Genomic DNA, 14,212 nt, shown 5'->3' on the forward strand with positions numbered 1-14,212 from the left:
AAACAACTGCACCTCCCAGTCGCGAACCATTTCAACTCCCCCTCCCATTCCTCAGACGACATGTCCATCCTGGGCCTCCTGCAGTGCCACAACGATGCCACCCGAAGGTTGCAGGAACAGCAACTCATATTCCGCTTGGGAACCCTGCAGCCCAATGGTATCAATGTGGATTTCACAAGTTTCAAAATCTCCCCTCCCCCTACCGCATCCCAAAACCAGTCCAGCTCGTCCCTGCCTCCCTAACCTGTTCTTCCTCCCACCTATCCCCTCCTCCCACCTCAAGCCGCACCTCCATCTCCTACCGACCAACCTCATCCCGCCCCCTTGACCTGTCCGTCCTCCCTGGACTGACCTATCCCCTTCCTAACTCCCTACCTACACTCACCTTTCCTGGCCCCATCCCCGCCTCTTCGACCTGTTTGTTTCCTCTCCACCTATCCTCTCCTCTATCCCTCTTCTATCCGCCTCCCACTCTCTCCCTATTTATTTCAAAACCCCCTTCCCCTTCCCCTCCCCCTTTTCTGATGAAGGGTCTAGGCCCGAAACGTCAGCCTCTCTGCTCCTATGATGCTGCTTGGCCTGCTGTGTTCATCCAGCCCTGCACCTTGTTGTCTCGGATTCTCCAGCATCTGCAGTTCCTACTATCTCTGAACTTACATCCTCTGTTCAACCTCAAACATGATTGTAGATCTTTTTTTTCAATTCTGTCCTGGTGTCAGAGCATCCAGTATTTATTGCTCCAAATTGCCCTTTAAGGGCAGATAAGAGTCAAATACATTGCTGTGGGTCTGGAGTCACATGTAGGCCAGACTGGGTAAGGATGACAGATTTCCCTCCCTAAAAGACATTAGTGAACCAGATGGGGATTTTTCACAATTACTACCGATACTAGTTTTCATAGAAGCCCTACAGTGCAGAAAGAGGCTATTCAGCCCATCAAGTCCACACCTACCCTCTGAAGAGCAACCCACCTGGATTCACCCCCTAACACCTGCATTCCCCATGGCCAGTCCACCCTAACCTGCATATCTTTGGACTGTGGAGAAAACCGGAGCACCCGGAAGAAACCTGTGCAAGACACGGGGAGAACGTGCAAACTCCACACAGACAGTCACCTGAGAATGGAAATGACCCTGCGTTCTTAGCACTGTGAGGCAGCACTGCTAACCACTGAGCCGCTGTGCCACCTCTTCTCAGATTATGCTCACAAATTAAAATTCCATCAGTTGCCTAATGGTGGGATTTTAGCCTGCTTTCCAAGCCATTAACCTGGAGCTCCCAGTTTACTCGTACCAATATCTCCCCCTCACTCCTCAACAGGTGGTATGGTGGCTCAGTAGTTAGCACTGCTGCCTCACAGCACCAGGGACCCGGGTTCGATCTCACCCTCGGGTGACTGTCTGTGTGGAGTTTGCACATTCTCCCTGTGTCTGCGTGGGTTTCCTCCGGGCGCTCCGGTTTCCTCCCACAGTCACAAAGATGTGCAGGTTAGGGTGGATTGGCCATGCTAAATTACCCATAGTGCCCAGGGATGTTTAGGTTAGGTAGGTTAGACATGAGAATTGTGGGTTAGGGGAATGGGTCTGGGTGGGATGCCCTTTGGAGGGGCACTGTGGACCTATTGGGCCGAATGGCCTGTTTCTACACTGTTAGGATTCTAAGTCTAAGTCAATGACAGGTGGCATCCTGCCTTTGGAATGACCAGTGCCAGAAGTAGCTTTGTGTGATATCTTGGGGGAACAGCCATTTCTTGGAAGAAAGTACAAGACACAAAGGCTCTTCCATGTTGGGTTTGAGATCAGGTTGAGGGCCAAGGGGAGGTGGGTAGGGTGCCAATGGGGCAGTAGGAAGGGAGCCAAGGGGAGGTGGGTAGGATGGCAAGGAACAGTAAGAAGGGCACCAGGGAGGTGAGTAGGGTTCCAGGGGGAGTTTATAAGGATGCCAAAGGGCAGTAGGAAGGGTGCCAAGGGGAAGTGGGTAGGGAGCCAATGGGAGGTTATAAAGTGCCAAAGGGAGATTATTAATGTGCCAAGGGGAAGTGGGAAAGGTTCCTGGACACTGTGCATGAGGATCTTGGAGCAAGGTTGATCCTAACGACACGGCCTCGTCTAAATAATTCCGGGATCTTCAGGGCTTGGGTTGGGGTAAGGTTTGGGTCAGTTGGTGTGGACTTGGGGTCAGATTGGAATTGGGTTGAAGTCAGATTGGCTGTGGCAGAGGAGGGAGGTCAAGTCAAGGGTCAGAGTGGGATTTGGGGCCGGAGGGGAGTGGTCAGATCAGATTTGATTGGGAATCAGGTTGGAGTCAGTATTTGCATTATGTGTGCCAGACAGAAAGAGAATCAGAATTAGCTTCCTCAAATTAACAGGAACTAATATTTGTCAAGGGGAACTCGGATGAAGGTGGCAGGTTGGAGTTTCTTCCCAGGGCTGAACCTACATCATTCGCACAAATTATCCACAAATACATGGCCTGACAATTATGTCCATGGAGCTGAGTGGCATCATAATGACAGAAGAGACAAAACTAACAGAACATAAATACCCCACAGAGAGGTCATTGAGGTGCTGGAAAACCAAGCTTATGTCAAAATATTGAGTAAAATCTTCATTATATTTGAAACTGGGCAGTGAGATATTTTCAGGAAGTGTCTATCTTTTGCCAACATCCTGACTTCTGACCTAATGATGGAGAGAAGGTCATTGATGAAGCAGCTGGAGATGGTTGGAGCCTTGGACACTAACATAAGGAACTCCTGCAGAGATGTCCTGATCTCCGTATACAATGACCATCTTCCCATGTTCTAAATATGACCAGCAAAGTTTTCCCCAGTTCTCAATAACCTGAAATTTACTAGGGTTCTTTGATATCATATGTGGTCACATGTGGGCCTTGAAGTCCTGAAGCTGAGATGACTGACCTTCACCAATCACAACCATCATCCTGTGTGCCAGGTATGACTCCAACAAGTGGAGAGGTTACCCCCTGGTAACCTAGAGTTACTCGGGCTCCTTGATGCCAAAGCTGCCACATATGGGCCTCACTTCTGGGATTCAGCTCTTTTGTCTGTATTTGGACCAAGCCTGTAACGAGGTCAGGAGCTGAGTGGTTCTGGCAGAGCCCAAACTGAATATAACTGAGAAGGTTATTGTTGAGTAAGTGCCATTTCACATCACTATCAGTGGAGATCGGGGGTTGCCCACCACCATTCACTACTGGATGTGGCAGGACTGCAGAGCTTAGATCTGATCCGTTGGTTATGGGATCACTTAGCTCTGTCTATCACTTGCTGCTTTCGCTGTTTGGTGTGCAAGTTGTCCTGTTTGGTGGCTTCACTAGGCTGATACCTCATCTTCAGGTATGCCTGGTGCTGCCCCTGGCATGCTCTCCTGCACTGTCCATTGAACCAGGGTTGATCCCCTGCCTTGATGGTAATGGTTGAGTGGGGGATATGCCAGGCCATGAGGTTACCGATTGTGCTGGAGTACAATTCTGTTGCTGTTGATGGCCCACAGCGCCTCATGGGTGCCCAGTCTTGAGTTGCTAGATCTGTGCGAAGTCTGTCCCATTTAGCACGGTGATAGTGCCACACAACACAATGGAAGTTGTTCTCAATGTGAAGATGGGACTTTGTTTCCACAAGGACTGTGCAATGGTCACTCTTACTGATACTGTCATGGACAGATGATCCTGCATCTGGCAGATTGGTAAGGATGAGGTCGTGTGTTTATCCCTCTTGTTGGTTCCCGCACCACCCGCCACAGACCCAGTCTAGCAACTGTGTCCTTTAGGACCTGACCGGCTCGATCAGTAGTACAGCTGCTGAGCCACTCTTGGTGGTGGGCATTGAAATCCCCCATCCAGAGTACATTTTGTGCCCTTTCCATCCTCAGTGCTTCCTCTAAGTTTTGCTCACCATGGAGGAGTACTGGTTCATCAGCTGAGGGAGGACAGTATGTGGTAATCAGCAGGAGGTTTCCTTGCCCATGTTTAACCTGAAGCCATGAGACTTCATGGGGTCCGGAGTCAATGTTGAGGTCTCCCAGAGCAACACCCTCCCGACTGTATCCCACTGTGCCACCCGCTCTGCTGGGTCTGTCCTGCCGGTGGGACAGGACATATCCAGGGATAGCGGTGACTGTAAAGTATGATTCTGTGAGTATGACTGTGTCAGGCTGTTGCTTGACTAGTCTGTGAGACAGCTCTCCCAGTTTTGGCACTAACCCCCAGATGTTAGTGAGGAGGACTTTGCAGGGTCAACAGGGCTGTGTTTGTCATTGTCATTTCCAATGCCTATATCGATGGGGTGATCTGTCTGGTTCCATTGCTTTAATAAGATTTTGTAGTGGTTGATACAACTGAGTGTTTTCCTCGGGCCATTCTAGGGAGTGAAACACCATTGTTGTGGGTCTGGAGACACATGTAGGAAGAGTACGCTCCCTAAAAACATTGATGAACCAGATGAATTTTTGATCACAATGGTTTCCATTAGACTGGCTTTTGATTTCAGATTTACTAATTAACTTTAAGTTCTGTATGTGTGATGGTGGGATTATGAATCTATGCATTAGTCTGCAACTCTAGATTGCTAGTCTAGTGACAATACTATCTCCCTGACCTTGTCCTGGTATGAGATGACAAGGATATGCCTGAGAGAGAGTGACTTTAACCACATGGGAAGACCTTCAAAAACGTTCCACAACTGAACTGAGACCAAACTGGATTGGCCATGATCTTAACGAATTACAGAGAGAGATCAAAGCGTCAAATAGTCAAAATCTACCCCACGTCCTTTGTCCTAATGTCATCCTCGCGTTGAGCACCCATCTCTCTCATTCAGTGCTTTGATGGTTAATGCTGTATCTTTTGGATGGGAGATACCTCTATGATTTTTAAAAATTCATTCATGGGTTGAGAGTGTTGCTGGCCAGGCAGCATTTATTGCCCATCCCTAATTGCCCAGAGGGCAGTTCAGAGTCAACCACATTGCTGTGGGTCTGGAGTCACATGTAGGCCAGACCAGGTAAGGATAGCAGTTTCCTTCCCTAAAGGGACATTAGTGAACCAGATGGGTTTTTCCCTGACAATCAACAATGGATTCACGGCCATCGTTAGACTCTTAATTCCAGATACTTATTGAATTCAAATTCCATCTGCCGTGGCGAAATTCAAACCGGGGTCCCCAGAACGTTATCTGGGTCCCTGGATTAATAGTCCAGCGATAATACCACTTGGCCATCACCTCCCCTATGATGTAGGTCCCAGTCACTCAAACAGAGCCTTGGTGTGTTTGTAGCAAATAGGCAGATCAGCCAAGGTTAATTCAGGCTGGGCTGACAGAGATTTCCAGGAACACCCTTCAATAATGACAGCTTACCGACAAGATTGAAACGTACGTTTCCTGAGAGATTGACTCCTTCTGAGAAACAAGACACTATGGAGTCCATTCCGAATATGGTAAACCATGGAGAGAACTCACCCATTCCCCCTCCCCCACTCTTTCGCAAAGTATCAGTGAACCACACACCCAGAAGGAGTCCCTTCATCCCACAGTGCTTTTATTCGCTCCTTCCACTTTGTCCCACTCCCCCTGCACTTTCTTTTCCCCCAAAGCCTGCAAGTATCTGCAGTTTTCAAATATTTACCCAACTGTACATTTAAAACTAAACCTGCTTCTGCTGCCCTCTCAGGGCGGTTGGGAGACTCTTAGATCGAAAGGTTTCCGGGTCTTGGCCAATTTGGTGGAGACAGCTAGGCGAGTTGCTCTTATCGAGAGCCAGGACCAAACGAAGGGGCAGAATGGCCTCTTGCTGTGCTGTAACCATTCTATGATTTGAGAATGCCTACCCAGCAAGGCTATGAGTAAGTAATTGTCCTCATGTTGTTTCCAAATCTTCTGCCTGTTGTCGTTGATTGTTGTCCCATTGTTAATGTCTGCTCGGTCAATGGAAACAGTCTTTCTCCATCTGTTCTTATCAATGATCCTCACAACTTTGAGCTTCATTTTTAATGTGTTGGGTTTTTTTGCCTGAAATGCTTATTGGGAGCTACCTGCTGTCTGAGACTCCTATGTGACAATAGAATATCCAACCTGAAAGATTGTTGGTTAAGAAAGCAAAATGGGATCCTTTTCTTTAACATTCATTTGGGGAAGATGGACATCACTGGCCAGGCCAGTATTTATTGCCAAGAATCAGCCACATGTGAGCCATACCAGGTGAGGATGGCAGGTTTCCTTCCCTAAAGGACATTAATGAACCAGATGGGTTTTTCCAACAATTGGCAATAGATTAGATTTGTAATCCCAGATTTTTATTGAATTGAAATTCCACCAACTCACTATGGCAGGGATTGAACCTGGGTCTCTTGGTCAATAGCTCAGTGTCAATACCACTAGGCCATTACCTCCCCTTTACAGGGTAAAGCTCCTTCTACGCTGTCCCATCAGAAACTTCCAGTACAGAGACAGCTCAGGTTTAGACATATAGTGTAACTCTCTCTACCCTGTTAATCAAAAACACACATGTACAGCATAGGGTTAGACACAAAATAAAATCCTCTGTACTGTCTTAAACTCTTTACTTAAAGTAAAGCCTCCTCAACAGTGTCCCCATCAGACACTCCCAGCACAGGGGCAGCACGGAGTTAGATACAGAGCTGAGCTCTCTCTACACTGTCCCCATCAACACTTCCAGGATAGGGACAGAACGGGGTTAGATACAGAATAAAGGTCCCTCAACTGTTTTAAACTGAGCATAACATCCCCCAGTGTCAGACTGATAAACCTCTTGACATCTTTTCCAAGGCACAGCCAGTGCATAAAAATTGTGCGAGTGGATAACAGCATGTGAAAGAACCTGTATTTATATGTTACCTTTCACAAGGTGAGGATATCCCACCTGTATTCCTGCCAATGAAGTCCTCTGAGGTATGACCCAGAACAGGCTAACCACAGAAATATGCAGCAGGTCAAGGAGAATGTGTACAGACTGAAAGAATAAATTGAATGGACTTAATCATAGAGTCATACAGCACAGAAACAGACCCTTCGGTCCAACTCGTCCATGCTGACCAGATATCCTAAATTAATCTAGTCCCATTTGCCAGCATTTGGCCCATATCCCTCTAGCCCCTTCCTATTCACGTACCCATCCAGATGCCTTTTAAATGTTGTAATTGTACCAGCCTCCACTACTTCCTCTGGCAGCTCATTCCATACACGCACCACCCTCTGTGTGAAAAAGTTGCCCCTCAGGTCCCTTTTAAATCTTTCCCCTATCACCTTAAAGCCACGCCCTCTAGTTTTGGATTCCCCCACCCTGGGGAAGACCTTGGCTATTCACCCTATTTATGCCCCTCATGATTTTATAAACCTCTATAAGATCATCCCTCAGCCTCCAATGCTCCAGGGAAAATAGTCCCATTCTATTCAGCCTCTCTTTATAACTCAAATCCTGCTCCCAGCAACATCCTTGTAGATCTTTTCTAAACCCTTTCAAGTTAAACAACATCTTTCCTATAGCGGGGAGACCAGAATTGAACACAGTATTCCAAAAGTGGCCTAACCAATGTCTTGCACAGCTACAACATGATATCCCAACTCCTATACACAATGCATTGACCAATAAAAGCAAGTGTACCAAAAGCCTTCTTCACCGCCCTGTCTACCTACAACTCCACTTTCAAGGAACTGTGCACCTGCGCTCCAAGATCTCTCTGTTCAGTCCCAGGTCCCTACCATCGACTGTATAAGCCCTGCTCTGATTTGCCTTACCAAAGTGTAACACCTCACATTTATCTAAATTAAACCCCTTTTGCCACTTCTTGGCCCATTGGCCCACCCGATCAAGGTACTCTGAGGGAATCTTCTTCACTGTTTACTACAACACTAATTTTGGTGTCGTCTACAAACTTACCAACCATACCCCCTATATTTACATCCAAACTATTTATATAAATGACAAAAAGCAGTGGACCCAGCCTCAATCCTTGCCACACACCGCTGGTCACAGGCCTCCAGTCTGAAATCCTAGCTCCTATATATGGTGACTTGCTCATCAGAGGAGAGGTTAAAATTCCAAGTGGACTCAAACTCTCTCAGTTCTGATTTTAATGGAAGGGCAATGATTGATGAGGGACTCAGATGGTTGTTTAAACATTAATCAAGGCTATTAATTCCAGATTTGTGAACTGAGTTCAAATTTCACCCCCTGCCCTGATGGGGTTTGAACTGACAACCCCTAAAGTGATTTGTGTGAGCCTTTGGGTTAATGGTCAAGTGACAACACAGGCACCATAACATCACCACCTTCATAACCTCGGCTCTGCAATCTGCTTCACTAATGTCCTTTAGGGAAGGAAATCTGCCGTCCTTACCCGATCTGGCCTACACATGACTCCAGTGCCACAGCCAACATGACCCATAGATACAACGCCAACCCAGCTGCTTCGTTGTATCAAACCGTGGCGAATTCTGATAAAAGGAATGAAATTGGACAGACCACCTAGGATTGGCCAGAGCTAATAGATGCAAACAGTCCTGATAACCCTGCAAAGCACTCCTCACCAATGTCTCCCTCCTTTTGACCAATCATTGTCAATGGCTCTCCCAGGCTTTGAGAAATATGGAGGGCAGATGGATGTGGGAAGGGCTATGTTTAAGACTGAGATGGATAGGTTTTTGATTATCAAAGGGATCAAAGGTTACAGGGAGAAAGTGGGAGAATGGGGTTGAGGAACTTATCAGCCATGATTGAATGGCGGAGCAGACTTGATGGGCCGAATGGCCTAATTTCTGCTCCTATGTCTTATGGTCTTATCCAGAAGGTCCTGATAAATGGTCAAAAAGCATCAGCTCCCCCTCCCCACTCAGAACCCCCCTTCCCAGCCTACAATCAGGACCCAAAATCCACCACTTTGGACTACCCCTGCTCCTCACTCCAACCCCCTGCTCTCCTTAGCTGTGTAGCCATAGAATTCCTATAAGTGTGGAATCAGACCATTCAGCCCATCAATCCTCTGAAGAGCATCCCACCTAGACCCACACCCTATCCCTGTAACCCTGTATGGTTAACCCACCTAACCTGCACACCCCCCTGGATACTATGGGGCAATTTAGCATGGCCAAACCACCCTAATTTGCATATTTTTGGACTGTTGGAGGAAACCAGAGCACACCCATGCAGACTCAGGGAGAGCATGCAAACTCCACACAGACAGTCACCCAAGGGTAGAATTGAACCCAGGTCCCTGGTGCTGTGAGGCAGTAGTGCTAACCACTCAGCCATACGAAGCACAACATAGTATTGCCTGAAGGGTGGACTCAAACCTTTTACCCATACATTCCTCCCTTGTGTGACAGACACAAGACAGGGAACTGACCCAGACTTTAATTAACCAAACCCGAACTTATTTAACTCTTTCGGTACCAATACTCAATATAAAACATACATTTACTTCTTGCTTCATCTAACTTCAACTTTAACTCATTTCATTTCAATTCACTTTACCCAAATGTAGCTTTATTCACATTTAACTCCAACCCTAACTCAAACTCTCTGGCTTGAAACACATTCTACACTGATTCGAGTGAAGTGGCAAACTTTGCACTCAGTGTAGACCATGCCTCGTGAGTCTTCGTCTCTCCTGAAGATCATCTCAGGGCACGTGCTCCTCAAATGTTGATCTCGAAGACTCACTTCTGCAAAGTCCTCAGTGCTGCTAAATTTTAGTACAAAATGTGCTCGTTTCCAGAACCTTCTCTGGCACTCAGCCAATGAATTGACCAAACGCTGATCACAATGTTTGATCCCCTCCAATGGAGTTTGCTGGTAAACAAATCCCAAATGTTTGTACCGAGTCCTAAACAGTCACATTCCATATGTGTCAACCATAGACTTCCCTTATTTTGGTCAACATGTGATACTGAAGGTCCCAGCATGTCCTGGCAGCAGTTTTAACTGAGGTCAGAGTTTAAATTAGCTTGACCAAAATTCACAGCACGCTCGATTGTAGCTCTTAACCTGTCTCCCAGCCATTACTCCTGTTGGTCACCTGACCACAGTAAGCTTCTCCGCAGCCCAGGCCTACGGCCAGTCAATCAGGCTCACGGTGGGTGAATTTCTGAAGCAAAAGTTGCCTCAAGGAACACTGGTCTTAGAGAGAGAGACAGGAAACCCACATTTCAAGGCTTCCTCTCCTTGAAGTAACACCACTTCCCCTCACTCCAACCCCGATTGTTCAACCCAGAAGGAGCCTGAAGGCCAGAGGTGTCGTGGGCCTTGTTAACGGTCACCTCGCACTTTTGCCAGTTTCGGTAAAAGGACACAGACACGAAAGACTCGGTCTCTGTTTCCCTGTCTCTGTCTCTGTCTCTCTCTCTCTGTCTCTCTGTCTTTCTCTCTCTAGCTCTCTCTCTCTGTCTCTCTGTCTCTCTCTCTCTCTGTCTCTCTCTGTCTCTCTGCCTCTCTCTCTCTCTCTTTGTCTCTCTCCTCAGAGGCTGAACAAGGTGTGCTGCCATTTCCAGCATCTGCATGATTTTGCTGAAGCCCTTCACCAGGTTTGGTCAATGTTCAGTCAGAAACGCAGGGCCGATTTGCGTATAGCAAGTCCCTGACAAAACAGCAAGGTCCTAAAGACTGGATACCTTAGGGACTTGGGTTGGGACCTGAATGGGACATGATTGAATGGGACAATGGGGTCTGAGATGGCGGGCTAGGCCATAATATGGCATCACCAAGGGACCATTCTTCTGCCCTATTAGACGTTGCCCTGAGAGGGGGATGACTAGGAGGGAAGAAGAGTAGACGGACTAAATAGGGCGAAGGGCGTTTTCCTCTAAGCTGTGGACCTCTAAAAGAGAAAGCGGACGTCTTCTCCAATCTCCAGGCTGTCAAGGCTGGGCCATTAAATATATTCAAGGCTGAGACTTTTAATCAGTAAGGGAATCGAGGAGAAAGGCAGGAAAGCGGAGTTGAGGATTATCAATCAGCCCTGAATCAGACTCGATGGGCTGAATGGCCTGTGTCTGCTCCCACGTCTTATGGCATTGGCTGCAACTGGTACATCAGAGAGGTGGGCCCGAAGCGGAGGCGGGCCCGATGCGGAGGCGGGCCCGATGCGGAGGCGGGTCCGATGCGGAGGCGGGCCCGATGCGGAGGCGGGTCCGATGCGGAGGCGGGCCCGATGCGGAGGCGGGCCGGAAGCGGAGGCGGGCTGGAAGCGGACTCAGGGCAGCGGAGTCAAGTTTGGGCCAGAGCAGTACCCAGCAACATCAGCGGTTGTCTGTGTTGGCAAGGTCCATCTAGCAATCAAAGTGGCGAGGGCATCGTTGAAGGTGAGATGATGCCAAAGAGTTTCATTCCAGCAGTGGTGACATGACGGAGGGGGCACGTGCCGGATCACCAGGCCCATGGCCCATGATGGAGCACTGAACAGGAAGGCCTAAAAAGTTGGACACTTCCTTTATTTCTCCATTTTTCTGCCTTTCTGTTGTATGTTTCGATTTATTTTTCTGTGTTTTAAGATGGCGACAGAGAGTGGCGATACTATGCAACACTTTTCACTGAATTTTGTAACAAGATACAACTGCCGATCAATATTGTCCACTTTATCCCATGTAGTCTCGTTGGTAGCCTTTATTATTTTTCTCTCAAAAGCGCGGTCAGTTTCCCAGTTTGCATTTGGAGGGTCGGGGAGATACAGTGCAGGAGCGAGATCGAGTGGAGATTTCTCACGGGTCTGACAAGAATCAATGATAACCATCACAATTGTAGCCATCTCATTGTCTCGAAGTGAGTCACTGGCACCACCTGAGAGTTACATCTACAGTTTCTCAGCTGCACTGTCCCATCTGGCTTGTTCAGTTTGATTCTAGAGGCTGATTTTGTACTTTCACGAATCCCATAAACTCCCAACTCATGGGCGTCCTCTTCAGATACTGAGAATTGGATTCAAGGCCTCAGCATTTTTATTGAGCTGGGCTGCCTATGTCGTGAGTTCACTACCTTTGGGGTCAGCTTCGGATAATTAACGCTCCATCTGAATTCTTCAAGCAAAGAAACAGAAATGTGGCTCTACAAAACTCAAATGTTATCAAAAAAGCAAAACTGTCTGAGGCTTTATGTCTCGCACTTGTCAGGACTGGATGCAAGAATGCCAAATTTCAAAGAGAACAATAATTTATACCACGTAAGAAAAGGGTTGCTGATTGGCTAGCTAGTCAGTGTTGGCTAAGGCATTGCTATGGGGCTTTGGTTTATCAGTCAGGCCCGTTCAGTTCTGTTTTCTAGTTTTCCATTTTCATCTATTCAAGTGGCTCAGTGGTTAGCGCTGCTGCCTCACGGTGCCAGGGACCTGGGTTTGATTCCAGCCTTGGGCGACAGCTTGTGTGAAGTTTGTATATTCTCCCCCTGTCTGTGTGGGTTTCCTCCCACAGCCCAACAATATATAGATCGGATGGATTAGCCATGCTAAATTGGGTGGGTTAGGAAATGCAGGGGTACAGGGAAAAGATAAGAGGGTGGGTCTAGGTGGCATGCTCTTCAGAGGGTCAGTGTGGACTTGATGCGTTGCACAGTCTGCCTCTACACTGTAGCGCTTCTATGATGACACAAACAAAAAGAATATGTCCAGGCATTGTATCAAATGAATGAATGTGGATTGAGGGGGAGAAATATTTCCCTGGTGCATTCTATTATGCACCAGACCAAACCCCCTTAAAATATATTAAGAATATAGCCTAGACCCTAATGCTTTCTTATTTTAAAGGCAAGTGCCAGACATTGTGTTCCCGAAACAATGCAATTGGTCGAACTACCAGATTTGAAGCAAAACACACTTTAATCAGACCCTATAGTTAAAATACAACAAAAAAGAAGGAATTGTAGTAAGTTAACTCTATTGGAAAACTTAACAGGATAATAGATTATTTAATGACCAAATAGTATCTGTTCCAATATAGTAACATTCGATAAACACACCCTTAGCAAAGGCAAATTCAGTAAAATAGATTGTCTCACATGCAATTCTAGCAGCAGGAAGGGAACCCCAGCATTTAGCTGTAACAGAGAGAGAAATAACAGCTTCCACATCCTGCTTCAAGACCCCAGCAACTGCTGAAAGCTAAAACTAAAAGCCCTTGTTCTGTGGGAGCTTGACTACCACCCATTCAGGCTGCTTCTGTCGTTCCAACTTTAAAAAAAAACCCAAGGCCTCACAAGCTGTTTATTGGATTCAAATAGACAGCTCGACACCTCCGTCTTAAAACCTCTCTTCAAAGAAAAACAACAGGACATAAGAGACCTCTTAAAGCCATGGTATTGTCACAATTTCCCATGGTAATGCCTTGACCAATCAAACATGGTGACCATGGCGACAACCATCCTTTGCTGTTAAAAAAAACCCACCCTAGCAAATGTGGCCAACCCTTAACTGTCGTCTACAACAGCATAGCAAGCCACTCCGTTTGAGGGCAATTGGCAAACTTGACAGTAATACCCCCAATCCCAAGAGAGAAGTCAGAAAATGAAATGGAGCTTGCCTTTTACGGTGGTGTTAAATGAGTGTATGAGGGAGTGAGGGGTGGAAAGGAAAGGGGGGCGCTGGATGAGGTAAATTGGGAGGAGGCTGATGTACAGCAAAGAATGGCAGCGGAGATCATTGGGGGTTTGAATGGCCTGTTACTGTGCTGCAGGACCATTTTGGCCAACCCCCACTTGACCCAATCTTTCTGTCTCTCCAGATACTGAAGGGTGCCTGCGCAGTAGCAGCGAATCAGTTAACCTAACACTCGTGATGCACAGTTGGATCATCCCATCGTCGGAATTCGCTCACAAGCTCCTGGTACTATATCCTTTTTCACCCGAAGGCTCCCACTGGCAAGACTGCGAAGATTGACCATGGTGTTAAGAATTCCATTGGAGATTTGGAGGAATTCCTTCGCTTGGAGGGAGGGGAGGGTTGGAGGGGTGAATCTTTGGAATTCTTTACCCCAGAGGGCCTTGCAGGCTCAGTCTTTGTGCATATTCAAGGCCATGGCTGTTAGATTTTGAGATACTAAAGATATGAAGGGATATGGAGGAAAATGGTGCTGAGGTATGATCTGAAAGTGAGTTCGCTGAATGGCCTACCGTTGCTCCTATTTCCAATATATTAACAGTGGGTGGCATATTTGTAAGAGAGATAGTAGGAACTGCAGATGCTAGAAAATCTG

At 47.1% G+C, this 14,212-nt stretch overlaps 1 protein-coding gene across 1 annotated transcript in view; it reads left to right on the top strand.

The window, feature by feature from the left end:
* LOC109938265 (RAS guanyl-releasing protein 1-like) overlaps positions 1 to 14,212 on the top strand; it is a gene marked incomplete at its 5' end in the record, with an annotated part of 46,774 nt that overhangs the window by 4,401 nt on the left and 28,161 nt on the right. Inside the window, one exon of the mRNA XM_048618230.1 lies at positions 13,742 to 13,847. Coding sequence (XP_048474187.1) covers positions 13,742 to 13,847 — 106 coding nt within the window. The remainder of the gene's footprint in view (positions 1 to 13,741; positions 13,848 to 14,212) is intronic.

Source organism: Rhincodon typus, chromosome 39, assembly GCF_021869965.1.
Source record: "Rhincodon typus isolate 14 chromosome 39, sRhiTyp1.1, whole genome shotgun sequence".
NCBI classification, from domain to species: Eukaryota; Metazoa; Chordata; class Chondrichthyes; order Orectolobiformes; family Rhincodontidae; genus Rhincodon; species Rhincodon typus.